At 44.5% G+C, this 14,004-nt stretch overlaps 1 protein-coding gene across 7 annotated transcripts in view; it reads left to right on the top strand.

The window, feature by feature from the left end:
- Nucleotides 1–846: 846 nt before the first annotated feature.
- KIF21A (kinesin family member 21A) overlaps nt 847–14,004 on the top strand; it is an 85,134-nt gene continuing 71,976 nt past the window's right edge. For 3 of the 7 annotated variants that reach the window (XM_052680809.1, XM_052680811.1, XM_052680808.1), the window contains exon 1: nt 2,521–2,796. In XM_052680809.1, coding sequence (XP_052536769.1) covers nt 2,753–2,796 — 44 coding nt within the window. In that variant the 5' untranslated portion in view covers nt 2,521–2,752. Of the gene's footprint in view, nt 972–2,519; nt 2,797–14,004 lie in introns of those variants that run through there. The other 4 variants (XM_052680810.1, XM_052680812.1, XM_052680814.1 and 1 more) reach the window with 3 other exon arrangements.

The raw sequence follows: 14,004 nt of genomic DNA, 5'->3' as shown, positions 1-14,004 counted from the left end.
CGGGCTGCAAGTGCACACTGCTGGCTCATGTCCAGCTTCTCGTCCACCAGGACCATCAAGTCCTTTTTTTTTTGTACAATTAAATCTTAAATAAAAACAAAACAATATCAAAATGTTATGAGATAGATCCTCATGGTTGTGAAATGTCAGGACAAACTTCTCTAACTTTCTATTATTTCCATTGGTTCTTCTCAGAACTAAATGGTACTTTCAGCAGGTCAAAGAAGATACTGTTAACCCCCTTACAATGGCCCTAGCTCCTAAACTTCTGTTTGATCTTGCTTAGTGAGCACTAGAAAACTGTCACAGTTGAAATACTTAAAGTGAAGGCTCCACTATTTTAAGTGGACTTGCGGTACTCTAATTAGGCCATTTCATAATCAGCTGGTACAGTGCTGACATGGCCTAGACAAGTAGTCCACAGGCATGACACAGTTCAAGACAGGTCTCGGACACGTAGATGGGATCTGCTTGCGATTAGTGTGGCAGATTGCACTGCAGTCTATTGAGATGCTCATTGAGGTCGTGTACAGCTCACGATTTTAAGCTCTATAATTTCCGATGCTTGCTTGAGGAACTCTGTGAGGAGATTCAGCATGTGGGCAGAGCGTGTGCGCGCGTGTGCCTGTGTTTGTCAGTCATAGCCCTTGCCCTTCCAAATGCAGATCTTTCTTTCGTTGCCCCAGTGAATGGCACGTGGCACTGAGTCATGTGGCAGGAGAATAGAGGGGGTGAAAGTGCACCAGCTGTGACAGTGCTGCTGCCAGGGAAGGCAGTCCCTCGCTGTCCTCTGAGCAGGGATCACAGACAGAAACTCTCCTGCTACTCCCCGGCACTGCAGTTTGTGCCCTTTATGAGAACAGCTGATCTGGAAGTGAACAGATGTGCAGGTCCTATTGTGGGCATGGCAAGGGGAACCAGGAAATGGAACTTCCACAGCTCTTTCTTTTGCTTCGAGATTTCATAAGTCTGTAAGTGTTATGATACAGCTTTATTAAAGATAAATCAGACATTGGTGATGCTTACACAGTGAAGGTGAGGGAGTGATCGTGCCTTACTTATTGAAGTTAATCCTTCAGCGAGGTGAATAGGGTGCTGGAGAGCAGAAGGCATCTACATTTTAAGAAATAAAAAGCGGGAGAATTGTAATTTTCCTGAGTCAGTAAACATTATAGCACAATACTTTTTTACATTGAAAGAATGAGGAAAAGCCAAAATAAAGCACTTCATTTTAACAAAAGGCTTGTGCGTGTTCTGGGGATGGGGGTACAGAGAAAATGTGTCACACAAGGAATAGAAGCTATGTCTTTTTCCTGCTTTCCATCTGGATGGACAAAGAGGAGGCAACTCACACGAAACATGGCGAGAAGCTACATGTACTTTGCTGTGTCAGTTTCAGAGGAGCGTTGCACTGGGTTGAAGTATTTAAGATAGAAAACATGCCTATGATACAGTAGGACCAAAATAAACATAATTGAGAAGCATTTTACTCCCCAAACTACTTCCTACAGCCACCTTATCACTTTCTCTTTAATCGCAACTTGGACAACAAATCCTCACCATGAGGGTAAATCCTTTACGGTTCAGATGCAGACACTGACCCACCTGTAGTAACGTTAAGCTTAGGAGGAACTCTGCCAGACTCAGCTTGCTTAATTCGTTTCCAATGCAGATCACAGAGGAAGGGATGCGGTCAGACAGATAAGCGACCAGGGACACGCGAGAGCTCACACGTGTGCTCATGCTCAGGGTGAGGCCTCCGTGCTGGGGCCCACCCAGCAGGAGATGCTGCCCGAGTGCAAATGCGGCTTTAATGCCTTCGTTACTTTAGCGCCGCGTCAGCAGAAAAGAAGCATCGGATACATTTGGATAAGAAAGTATCCACTTTACTGAAGCTGCGAGAGCCAAAGCATAATAACCTTCGTGCTTGCCGTGTTTGCTTAAGCGTTATTTTTAGCTGGATTTGTAAATGCGATGTAAATAATCGCTGATAGCCCAACGACGCTGCACGCCAGGACGGGCCGCAGCGGCTCTGCAGCAGCTCAGCACCCCGCCCGGCTGAGCAGCCCTCGCCGCAACGCCCGGCCGCTCGCACGGCGAGCTCGTTGGCATCTCGTTACGATTCCCCAAACGGATGGAAAACCCTCCCGAGGAATGCGGATCGTTTGGGGGCAAAATAGCCGGGCTCGTTTCCCGGCTATTCGCATCGGGAATGAACGCTGCCCGCCCACCCGGCTCACAACCGAACGCCGGGCGCTCGGTGAAGGCGGCGGCAGCAGCGTCGGGCTCCGGCAGCGTCGGGCTCGGGCGGCGGCAGCCCCGCGGCCGGCGGGCACGAGGCTCCCGAGCGGCGGGCGGGCGGGAAGGAGGCAGCGGGGGGCGAGCGCCGCGCGCTCCCGTCGGGCCGCGTGCCCGCGCCGTGCCTACCGCCGGCCCGGGGCGGGGCCGTGACGCATTGCGGCTGGAGCGGGCCCGGGGCTGGGGCCGGCGCCCGGGGCTCGTCCCCCCGGCCGGCGGACCGCAAGAGCGAGCGACGGCGCGACGGCGCTCCCCGCCCAGGGACTGGCGGGGCCGCAGCGGGGCGGGGGCAGAGGAGCGGCGGTCCCGCCCCGAGCTCCGTGGCTCTACCTTAGCCGTTCCGGCACCTAAAATGGCTGGAGCGCGGCGCTGCGGGAGGTGAGCGGAGTCGCGGCCGCCGCCCTCAGCTCCTCCCGCTCGGCTCCGCTTGCGGCGCTGCCCGCCACCTGGCAGCATGTCGGCCGGCCAGGACGAGAGCTCGGTGCGGGTGGCCGTCAGGTAAGCGGCGGTTGCAGGTGGGGGAGCGGGGCGGCCCTCCGCGGAGCTGCGTCCGCCCGGAGGGAGCGCGCCGCCGCTGGGAGCTCCGCGCGGGGCCTCATTCTGACTTCTTTTTTCCTTCGGAAGCGGCGGAGAGGTGGAAAAACGCTTCCCGAGGCCGCCTTGCTCGTCGAGTCGTTCTCGGCCTCGCGCTTTCAGCCGTGTCGCCGCACAGCTCCCGCTAATGACGGCCCCGCAGCCGCTCCTGCGCTCCGCGGTGCGAACCGCGCGGCTGCTTGCAGCAAACGGCAGTTTGTGTAGGAGCCGTGCTGGGAACGGAGCTTCAATCGTTCGGGAACATCAGCTCATTCAAATTAGGCTTTTTTTTTTAATCGGAGATAAAAATCTGGTGTTCGGCAGCGAGCTCCTGGCTCTTCTCGGTTTTCTACGTGAAGATGTTACGTTTGAAGAACTTCCAGATTAGCCTACGGATGTCTTAAGTTTCAGGATGCCTTTACATAATTCAAATATAAGAGGAAATAGACCTGCACGCACGCACACGTACAGCAGAATGCACGTGTTTGGGTTGGGGTCGTGGTACTGAATGGGGATTGTGGGTTTTTTCCCCTCTAAAGAAGGTTCTCTGCGTTACTTGCTGCTGGTCTGGTGGCACACGCGGTCAGACCTCGGGCAAGGTCTGTCTCTCCATTTGGGCTTTGCAGCCACCGCATGCGCTTCACCTTATGCCTAATTCAGGGACTGCACAGGAAGACAGAGCAGGTGGATAGCTGTGCTAAACAGGGCGTAGGAATAAGCCGTGCTGCTGAGAGCTGCTGCTGGTGGGTGTGTTGGGGGGAACAGCTCAATAACATTTTTGGTAAACAGGCACCGCCCCTGTGTGATAACATGGGATGTACGCTGCAGTTGTGCTGCCCGTGCAGAGAGATGCTTCTGCGGGAGTGGTTTTCTGCCCGAGCCTTTTTCGCACAGAGTACAGGGAGGTATTATTCTAAAGCACGATTAGGCTGTGTATTTAAAGAGGAAAATATGAGATAGGTGTGATCCCCAAAATAGAGCGTGTTGCAGGTTAGCAGACTGCTCTGTCATTTGAAGAAAATATTAAATATCCTTCAAGCCAAGGCAAATAGCGGTGTAGGAGTTCATTTAAAATACAAAGGGCTGTTACTGGGAATTGACTAAAAGCTGCTGGTGCAGATATGTCCATGGTTGTAGACGTGTTATGATAAATAGATTAGAAATAATCTATGGCAAAGGGTTGATAAAAGTGAATGAGCATGGCTCAGCTGCATTACGATGGATCACGGTAGCTCTTGAAAACAAATCCCAAATGTTACAAGGCATATTTCTGTAGCATAATTGGACAACTGAGGTCCTGCAGCTGAGTACAGCTTGCTAGGAATGAGGGATTGCATCTTTGCTCCCATCTGCCTGCTTTGTCAGATTAACTGTTCACATGCAGTTAATCATTTCTCCTTCTCGGTTTAGAAGCCAGGATCAAACCCTTGCACAACTGCTTTTTCCTTGCCAGTAACTTCTCTGTTATTTCTGTTTGTGTATTCTGTGTAGTGCTGTAGTGCTCTGAGCTGCAAGACCAGTTGCATCAGCACAGTGCTGTGCTGATGAAAACTACTGAATTCTGTTTCCTTCTTTTGGTTCTTCAGTCCTTTTGGGGGACTTGAGCTTAGTTCAGCATTGGTCTCTGCTGTTACAATGATTTAGTCTGTTTTTACATGTGTGTTTTATGAACAGGGCTTGCCCAACAGGAGCCCTGGCTTTTAGGTTGCAACCCACATAGTAGTAACTCAACTGAGATGTTCCAAAGGCATTTTGCCCTGAGCTTTCTGAAGAGCTGCGTTAGTTTGAGCCTTAATCAGAGTTGTAGGATAGACATTACTGAAGTGATTTAGCAAATTGTTTTGTTGTTTCTTTTTTTTCCAAAACCTAGTTATTTCACCTAATGGTAGACAACACTATTCAAAAATACTTCTTTCTTTCCAACCAGCACCACCTTAAAGCTATCATTTTGTATGTTAATTGCTCCCCATTTTCTTTAGTGTAATAATGGGTTTGTGAGCACTGAGCTAAATACTGTTTAGTGAAGCATGAAAGCTGAAAAGAATTTGGCAGGTAATCCAGTAACTAAGGTTAAATTCCCCACTTAAGAAAAAAAATTCTTTCCATATTGCAGCCTCCACTGAAAGAGTTGTGGACTCGCTATTTCGGTAATAGTGTGCAACTTCAACAGAGAGCTTTGCTCTGTATTCCTCTGCGTGCCTGTGTGTAGTGCCTGTTTTCAGATGAAATCAGGGAGGCCTCGTGATGGCTATCTGAGCTCTTTTTTCTTTTACGTGTGAAAAGCTACTCTTTTTGTCAAGCTGAAATTACCGCCTTCCTTCTGTCAATGTCTTTTCAACAGATGAAGATTCACTTTTGTTGAGGAAGCTCTGAAGTGCTGCAGGCCATCAGGCAGGTAGTTCTGGAATCAAGTTCACAGAAGGATGTCAGTTATAGTTTCAAATTTTTGGGTATTTGCCATGTTAGCCATGATATAGTGTAACTCAGGCTTCTTATGGGTTGGGTAGATGAGGTTCTCGCCAACTGCTGCGATCCTCTCTAGCCACAGCATGTGTTGGTGTGGAACTTAGTTATTGTGTGAGCTGTCTGGGGCTTGGGACTTGAAATGTCTCCAGCAGGGGAGGTGGCAGTGCCTGTCCTCACTCTATGGGCATCCTAGGGCTCGGAGCACCTGGTCTATTGCGTGGTGTCCTTGCCTAAAACAGCAGGGTTGGAATGAGATGATCTTAAAGGCCCCTCCCAACCCATTCTGTGATTTTACCAAGGCTGATCTGAGCATACAGGAAGGTTGGAGTTGGGTCCTTTGCCTTTTTGACACAAGTTAAACAAGGGAACTCTTGAAGAGAGTAGTAATGGATGGATGGAGCTCATCAGAAGGCTTGCTTGGGGGACTTGCCTCTGCTGAAGCATAAAACAGTGTCTGTTACATGTATCCTGTTATAGAGAAGACAACAAAATTGTGCAAAATGGAAGTGTCTGTCTTCTAGTGCTCCATAAAAGAAGGATGGCTTTAATTCATGCTGAGTCACTGAGAGTCCCAGACACAAAGATGATAAGCTTCAGCGTTGATTGGTAATGCAGCCTTTTAAGATGCTGTATGAGAACAGAGGAAGAAATAATAAAGAGTTATGTGAAAAGGTGAATAGCTCTGGAAGTGACCAACAACCAAGGAAAAGTACAGTGGTCACTGAGATGTGGTTGAATGATGCCTCAGGTGGAGCAGACAGTGAAAGGGCATGAACTGTGTGGTGATGCAGCTGAAGGAAATAGAGCTGTAGCATCGGGCATGCTGTCATAGAGAAGGATGGAATCCAGTTGAAACTGTGTTAATGGCCAAAAGCAAAGAACCAGGAAAATGAGTAGTTAGGGGATGGTGTTTTATCACCAGGTATATTTAATATCAGAGAGCAGTGAAGGGAAGAGCTGTGGAAGTGTTTTATTGATTAATTCATTTATTTTTAAATCCTCCTTATGTTTGAGTTGATGTGCTTTATTCACTACTTTGGCAAGAGCACGAGTACCACTACTTCAGCTGCTGCTGTCAGGGCTGTGTTACAGCCCTCAAGCAAATAGGAGCTGTGGGATATGGCCACCCAGATTTCCCTGAATCATCTCAGAGGTGCCCTTCTTGTACTCACCCTGGCTCTGCCATACACTGTAATGCTGCTTCACCACGGTGAAATCTGATGTTTGCCAAGTATGACAATTTCATGTACAAAATATAAGGCATCTGTCAGGAAACTTTTTAAGTAACAGTGAAAGTAATAATTGTAGCTCACGAATGAAACCTTCTATTTCTGGTATTCCAAGAGGGGAAATGTACTGATTACTAATTCAATGTCAGTATGTTTGTTTGTTTACTTATTTATTTGCCCAATTAATCAAGCTGCTTGTGGCATGAGATCAGGATATGCAGTGAACTTCTGATAAGGCAGATGGGATGAGTTCATTCCTTGTAACCTCAACCTTCTGCTGCATAGATTTGTTCTGGAAGCTCTGGGTTTGTTCCTCCCTTGTCCCCAGTTCCTGAGCTACATAGTTGGCTCTCTTCTGCACTTCTTGCTCTTTTGTTAGTTTCTATTTTTTTTTTTTATTTATTTTTCCTTCCCATCTACTATTTGAGTACCTTTCCATCTTTCATGTTCTTCCCAGCAGTTATTTCTAATAGCTTCTGCACTGAAGTTATTTTCCTCTGTGCTGGATCCAGCTATTGCAAGCAGGAAAGAAGGAGTTGAGTGGAAGGAACCTGTCTTTTTGATGGCTGTGCTTTAAAGCACCTTGTGTGTTAAAATTAATTTTCTTACTTAGGTTGCTGTTCTGCAAATGGCTCCACAAATGTCAGCTGAATATCCATGCCTGCTGTGGTGTATATATTGCAGGCTCTGGAGGTACTGGTTTCATGCTTCCTGTACAGCTCTAAGCATCTCTTACTATTTAAATCGTTCTGTAAGTAGTTAAGCAATAGAATAGATTACAGTACTATCCACTGGATCCTAAAAATGAATTTTCTTCAGTTACAATCCAGCTGTAATTATGTAAGGATGTGAAAGTTTTTTGGGAAAAATATCTGAGAAAATGATGTATGAATGAAGTTCAGCAGTCCAGCAGCATGCAATTATGCAGTAATGCCCTGTAAGGGCCAAAAAAAGTTGTTTGGCAGTATTAAATAGTGATTTTTTTTTTTAATTTTTTTATTTTTTAGTCTTGTCAAGTGTTGGGAAATATTTCTGTTGGAGAGTCTGTTAATGGAAGGATACCAAAGAAATCTAGCTTTTGGAAAGCTCACGTTGCATATCTTTTGTAAGTTTTCATGTTACTCTTTGCACCGTGACTTAAACAAACATTCCCTTGTCCTTTGCTGAAACTTTATGCCACCCCATCCATATGTTTTGCATTTTAGCTAGGAAAAAAAACACAGCACCATCTGCTGCTGAATTAATTCAGGTTTCATCATATCTGACTCGATCATCCGTAACTGATATTGCTTGGGGCAGGCTGGGATCTGTGATCTTGCTTTCTAGGAAATAAACTTGCCTTTCCATGGCTCGTGAGGTAACCACAAACTCATTCTTTTGTGTAGGGGAAAGAAAGCCTAGTCAGACATTTCCCTTCACGTTATGTATTCCTTGCCAAAAGATGAATGCGTCTTCAATTGTAACAAAACAAAACCAACGAGAAGTGGTGTTAGTTTGTCCGTGATTGCAGGTGGATTATATTTTGAACTTAAGTAAAACTTGTAGAAGACTTGGGAATTTAGTTCCCTTTGGAAATCTGGTTTCCATTTGGTGACGTTCTCTTTGCTGCACTCTGTAGAGAGTTAAAGGAATGTCTGTGCTACAATGTGAGCCCCATTACTGAGCTCAGGGCTTCACCTTTTCCTCTTTTCTGTGCGGCTCCTGTGAGTTCTTCTGCAGTAACTGAATGACTCTTGTGCTTGGGATTGAGGGAGCCTTGCTCCCTCCCTCTGCTTTCCCTTTCTTTGCTCCAAGTGCTTCATAGGTTCCCCTTGCTCCCGAGACTGAGACGGCTGCTGAAGTTTTCATTTTTCTCTTAAGTTGCATGATTACTGATAGGAAATAAAGCTGTTTTAGGTGCATTTTTTTAGCTGATTAAGGAGAAGATTCTGTATTCTGTCATATCTGGGGCTGCTGGAGCAGATGTTTTTTTTTTTTTTTTTTAATACTAATTTAATTCCTGTGTAGAGCGCTTACAAGAAGTTAAAAGTATTGTTTGAACTGGAGAACAAAAAAACTTAATTAGAAATCAAACACAATCTGAACGAGTCCAGCAAGAGTAACTACATGAGCTGTGCCTTTTTCTTGTGTGCTCTTTCCCTTCTTCTCTAAAATTATTTTAAATCTGTGCTCATTTTCTTTCTGTTATTACTTTGTTTTTGTAGTTCTCTGTATTACTTTCCAGTTTTCCCTAGTGAAACTTGGCTGAGATAAATGTCTGCCCCAGTGTGACTAAAGGCAGAAACTCAGCCTTATTTTTTTCCAACAAGTTCTCTAGTTTGATGCATTTACCATAGCAACAACATGCAAATGGAGACCAGTGGAAGGGTTTTAAAGACAGTGGCACAGTGACTTTGATGTGCAGAGAAGGTCTCTCCAATATATTTTTAAATGTTTAAAATGTGAACCTGCTTGCATTGCCTTTGAAAATTCATGAAGGGACATACATGCCTGAAACTTTTCCGTCCTTGAAGTTGTTCTTGTTGGTTCTGAAAATTCTAACTTTTTTAAACTGATTCATTTATTGTGTGATTAAAACCAGTTGTGGTGGTTTTCTTGTTTTTTCTTTATGACCTTTCCATATGCTGCAGGATGTGCTATGAAGTGCTTATTACGGAGTGTATGTAATTGGGATGGGTGATAGATGCTTATGGTGCTCGTCTGGTGGTGTTTATATCCAGACTTACTGTTCCGTGTTCAGTATCATCAGATGCTGCCTACTCAGCATCAACCACAGCATGATCTTAACAAGATTTTTAAGTGTAATATTAGTACTGCTGGAGTGGACCAGTTAAGCTGCTGATACAGAGCTAGCCACTGGATTAATGTAAAATGTCTCCTGGATAGACTATGGGAACCAGGAGTGAGAAGTGGGTACCATTTTTGTTGTTCAACAGCCTTCAACAGGTTTGCTTAAGTCCACCAGTGCTGGTGTAACTTATTTTTCTGATCAGTTGACAAGTGGTAGGCTTGCTGTCTGGGACAGTGCACACTTTAGGCAACTTTAGGATTTAATTCTATCAAGAAAAAATGAATGATGCATCCCTTGAGTTGGTGGAGTTCCAGCAAGAGAGGCTGAGAGCAACGAAACATTCATAGAAGGTTTTAAAATGATTTTTTGTTATGCACAGTAATCTACACATGTACCAGTTGAAGGATGTTTTTGGAAATGGATTCAAGAGTTTGTTTTCTCATTGGTGCTGCTTGTATTTGTACTACGTAGGACAGCTACGTAGCTCGGGTGCTTACCTGATGCTTAACTTTTGCAGGGCATTGTACATCTAATGCAGATTCTGTATACTTCAAGTCCTCCAAGTTTCCTGAAATGCTACACAGTAGATGGAAAGACACTGATTTTTTAATTTTTTTTTCCTCCCTCTTCATGTATTTTTAACTTAATTAGTCCTTCTAAAGGCTCGTTATCCCAAGATCCTGGGACTGCTCATCTCTCATGCAGTAGTTTTGATCAGATACTTCTGCCAGCTGCAGTAGTTCCTCTTTTTTAGTTTGTGCTTGATTCTGTCCAGAATCACTGTGCCTCTGTCTTTACCTTATGAGTCTGAATGATATGAAGGTATGTAGCGAGCCTTTCTTTTATTTCTTTTTTCTAATCTTCTTGTGCTCTGCTGGTGCTTCCTGTTTTGCCTGCTCAGAATTGTGTCTTAAGCTCCTCAGGCCAAAGATACAGCTTTAAAGTGTAGTAAGCACTTATAGAGTTGTGTAAATAATACATAATGCAGTATAATGAGAAAAACAGCTGCTGGTAAAACACCTCAGTCATTACCTTCTATGGAAAGTGCTACAATCAAAAACTTATGTTTTGCGAAGGCACCCATATGGCTTTGTTTCCATAACCCTCTCCCCATTCCTCTCCTGATTGTTTAAATTTTTTTTTTAATATGAAAAGAATAGAATTAAAAAAGCTAATGCAAAACACTGATCCATAGGAAATGGCTGACTGATCCTAAGCAAACAATACTTTTCATTGGTTTTTGCTCCGTAGCAGTTGTCCAGGTAAGGTGTCTTTCAGTCCTTGATCTCAAATGTGTTCCTTTTGAAGTCTAAATGTTTAATAAATATTTATTTCTGGCTCTGTAATGTGATGCCTTTGAATACTGCATTTTGTTTTCATTGGTTTTGTTTTTTTCCCCCTGATAAGTATTACCCATACATGTTAATTTGGAGACTAGTATAACTGATATTTCCCATGTGACATAATTGTAACTAGAAAAAAGAAAACAAGTGAATAATCTGTACATTTGAGATACTTTTCTCATTAAACAAATAAAACTATTCTCTGGTCCTCAGTGTATTTCAAATATTTTCATGCAGGGCTGAGGAAGAGTAAATATTATACATATCTTTTTTTCACACATAAGAGAGAAGGGCTACCCTACTTACAGTTTGAAGTAATAGCAGGTCAGAAAGAGGGCCGCCAGTTCAATCTGCATTACCTGTGGTACGATTTACACTTCTGTCTGATCTGATCACCCAGCCCATCACTCAGGGACAATACAGATCTGGGGTAGGAGTGAACTGCTATCGACAGGTAAGCCATTTAATACTGAAGTACATTGATTCTTAATATCTATGTGTTTTTTTAATGCTCCCAAAGCTAATTCTTTCCTCGTGGCCCACGTGGTGTTGGCTGGTCATCTAGTAAACTTGCTGTTTTGGCTCTGAATTTTGAAGCTACCTGTAGGTCTGCTTCATTATAGTTGCTAGCAAAGCCTTTGGGGAACAGATGGGCTTTCATTGTTCATTGAATGTCAACAAGTAAAGCCTTGCTAGGCCCAAAAGAGGAATAAACATGAGAGCTTCAGATGAAAGTGCTTTGTTCTGTGCTGCCAGGTCTGAAAGCAGGGCTAGCCCATCCTGGGCTGATTCTTCTGTTTTTTAACTCCTCTGACTGCTGAGAAGTTTTTTGGGAGGTAGAGAGGGGTCTTATATCAAGTGATGTTAGCCTACATCTTGGATGCTAGTTGACATTAGGAAGTATTACTTTTCAGAAAGGGTGGTCAGGCACTGGAACGGACTGCCCAGGGAGGTGGTGGAGTCACCGACCCTGGGGGTGTTCAAGGAAAGACTGGATGTTGTATTGAGGGACATGGTTTAGTAGGAGCTATTGGGAATAGGTGAACGGTTGGACTGGATGATCTTTTAGGTCTTTTCCAACCTTGGTGATTCTATGATTCTATGATTCTATGACTGACAGTAAAGGGCAAGTGTACTCTCTGCTGTTGTTATAGGCAAGTGATTTTTAATAATATATGAAAATTAATCATGAAATGAAAGTATTGTGGCAAAAAAAGAAGAGGATTAGACTTCAGAGAAAATGGAGTTTTTATGCAAGGCACGAAGTCATCCATGATAATCCTTATAATGTCTTGGCTGATGTCCAGCTTTCAGTTTCAGTTCAAGAAAAAATGCAGACTAATTAGAGGGAATTGAGGAGAGAAGGGTGATTACTGGGCATCTAAAAACAGGGCTGGTTCTATAATGTGAGATATGAGAAGGTGAAGATTGCTAAGAGCTGTGTTTTGAAATACTTAGTGCCAAATGCAAAGTAGAAGGGAATAAATTGTTCTTTATGTTCCAGCCAGGTTAACAGGCTTAACCTCCAATAAGAAAAGTAAAAGACAGGAAGGAAGCATTTATCTATTGTTGAGATGGATGTCCTGGGGCGGTTTGCGGAGATGTGATATCATCCATAGGAGAGACTTCTAAAAACAAATCAAACTGATATCTGTCATGGATATGGACATAGATGATATCAGTACAGAAAGGTAGAGTGGGCGAGTAATCTCTAGGACATTTTCATGTGTCTTCCATCCCAATTGCCTGCAATTCCATGAAGTTGCATGTCCATTGTCAAGGCCTGAATTCAGCACACTTGAATCATAGAATGGCTTGGGTTGGAAGAGATGTCAAAGGTCATCTAGTTCCAAATTCCCTTGCCACAAGCAGGATTGCTGACTATTACATCTAGCACTAGACCAAGCTGTCCAGGGCCCCTTCCAGCCTGGCCTTGAACACCTTCAGGGATGGAGCATCCACATCTCTGGGCAGCCTGTTCCAGCACCTCACCACTCTCGCTGTGAAAAGCTTTCCTCTGACGTCTAGTCTAAATCTTCCCTCCGTCAGTTTAAAACCATTATTCCTTATGCTGTCACTATCTAGCCATGTAAGAAATTAATTTCCCTTTATAATCTCCTTTAAATATCAGAAGGCTGCATGGATGTCTTCCCTGGAGCCCAAGCCCCCTCATTCTGTCTTTGTGGGAGGGATGCTCCAGCTCTCTTACAATCCTCGTGGTTCTCCTCAGGACCCTGTCCAAAAGTTCCGCATTTTTTCATTTTCGTGGGCCCCCAGCCTGGTTGCAGTGCTCCATGTGGTGCCTCATAGGGGCAGAGTAGAGAGAAACAGTCACCTACCTCCCCTGCTGCCACCTCTTTTTTGATGCAGCCCTTCTAGACTGCAGGTGACATTGCTGGCTTGTGTTAAGTTTTTCATCTATCAGGACCCTTAAGTCCTTCTCGGCAGGTCTACTCTCAGGGAATTCTTCTTGAGGATGATCCCATTCAGATGACATGTTATGCTTGTGGAAATGTGACAACATCCGTGTTAACAGAAGAGCCTTGGAAATTTGGAAGGGTAAGCTTAGATGAATTTAGATTTGGAGGAGCCTTGGGATGTTTTCTGATCAAACCTCCAGCTCAAAGCAGGCTCAAAACTAACTTCAGGGCAGGTTGCTCAGGGCTTTATCAAGTTATTATTGGAAAAAACCTTTAAGAATGGAGATTGCTCAGTCTCTGGAATAACTAATACTTGACTGTTCTCAAGTGGAATTTTTTTTTTCCTTAGACCGGGTTGAGAAGTGTCTTGCTTTGGTTTGTGACTGCTGTCTCTTCTCCTGACTTCAGTAAGGGAGCTCAGCTCTGTCTTCTTGGTAATATTCTCAAGTATTTGGAAGAGAACAGGCAAGGCCTAAAAGCCAGCAAGTTATAGTAGGGTCTGTGTCTACAGGCTGTTGGGGGGGGTAAGCTGTGTGGAGAGCTTCAGCAAAGGGACCACAACCTCTTCAGATGAGTTCTGAATGTGATGGGCATAGCGAGGTCTTGGCAGATGGGCAGTCATATAGTGGTGCTGGTAATATGGCTGCTGTTGGGGGGTAATGTGTTGTAATCAGGCACAGCATGAAGTACTGGACGGTTTTGTTTTGTTTTACATGGCTAATGGGTTCGTTTAGTTCTGAAATCTATTTCCCACCCACTACCATTGTACCCCCGATCTTGAAGATCAATTGGTGATAGATGTGGTGTTGCTGCTGTGGAAGCCTTTGGAATGTGATTCAGCAAAGGATAACAACATGCTTCCCCCTCCTCTCTGCAAGAATGCT

This window comes from Tympanuchus pallidicinctus, unplaced genomic scaffold (genome assembly GCF_026119805.1).
Source record: "Tympanuchus pallidicinctus isolate F22 unplaced genomic scaffold, pur_lepc_1.0 scaffold19, whole genome shotgun sequence".
NCBI lineage: Eukaryota > Metazoa > Chordata > Aves > Galliformes > Phasianidae > Tympanuchus > Tympanuchus pallidicinctus.
Note: the sequence above shows the minus strand (reverse complement) of the source record. Positions and strands in the feature narration are given on the sequence as shown.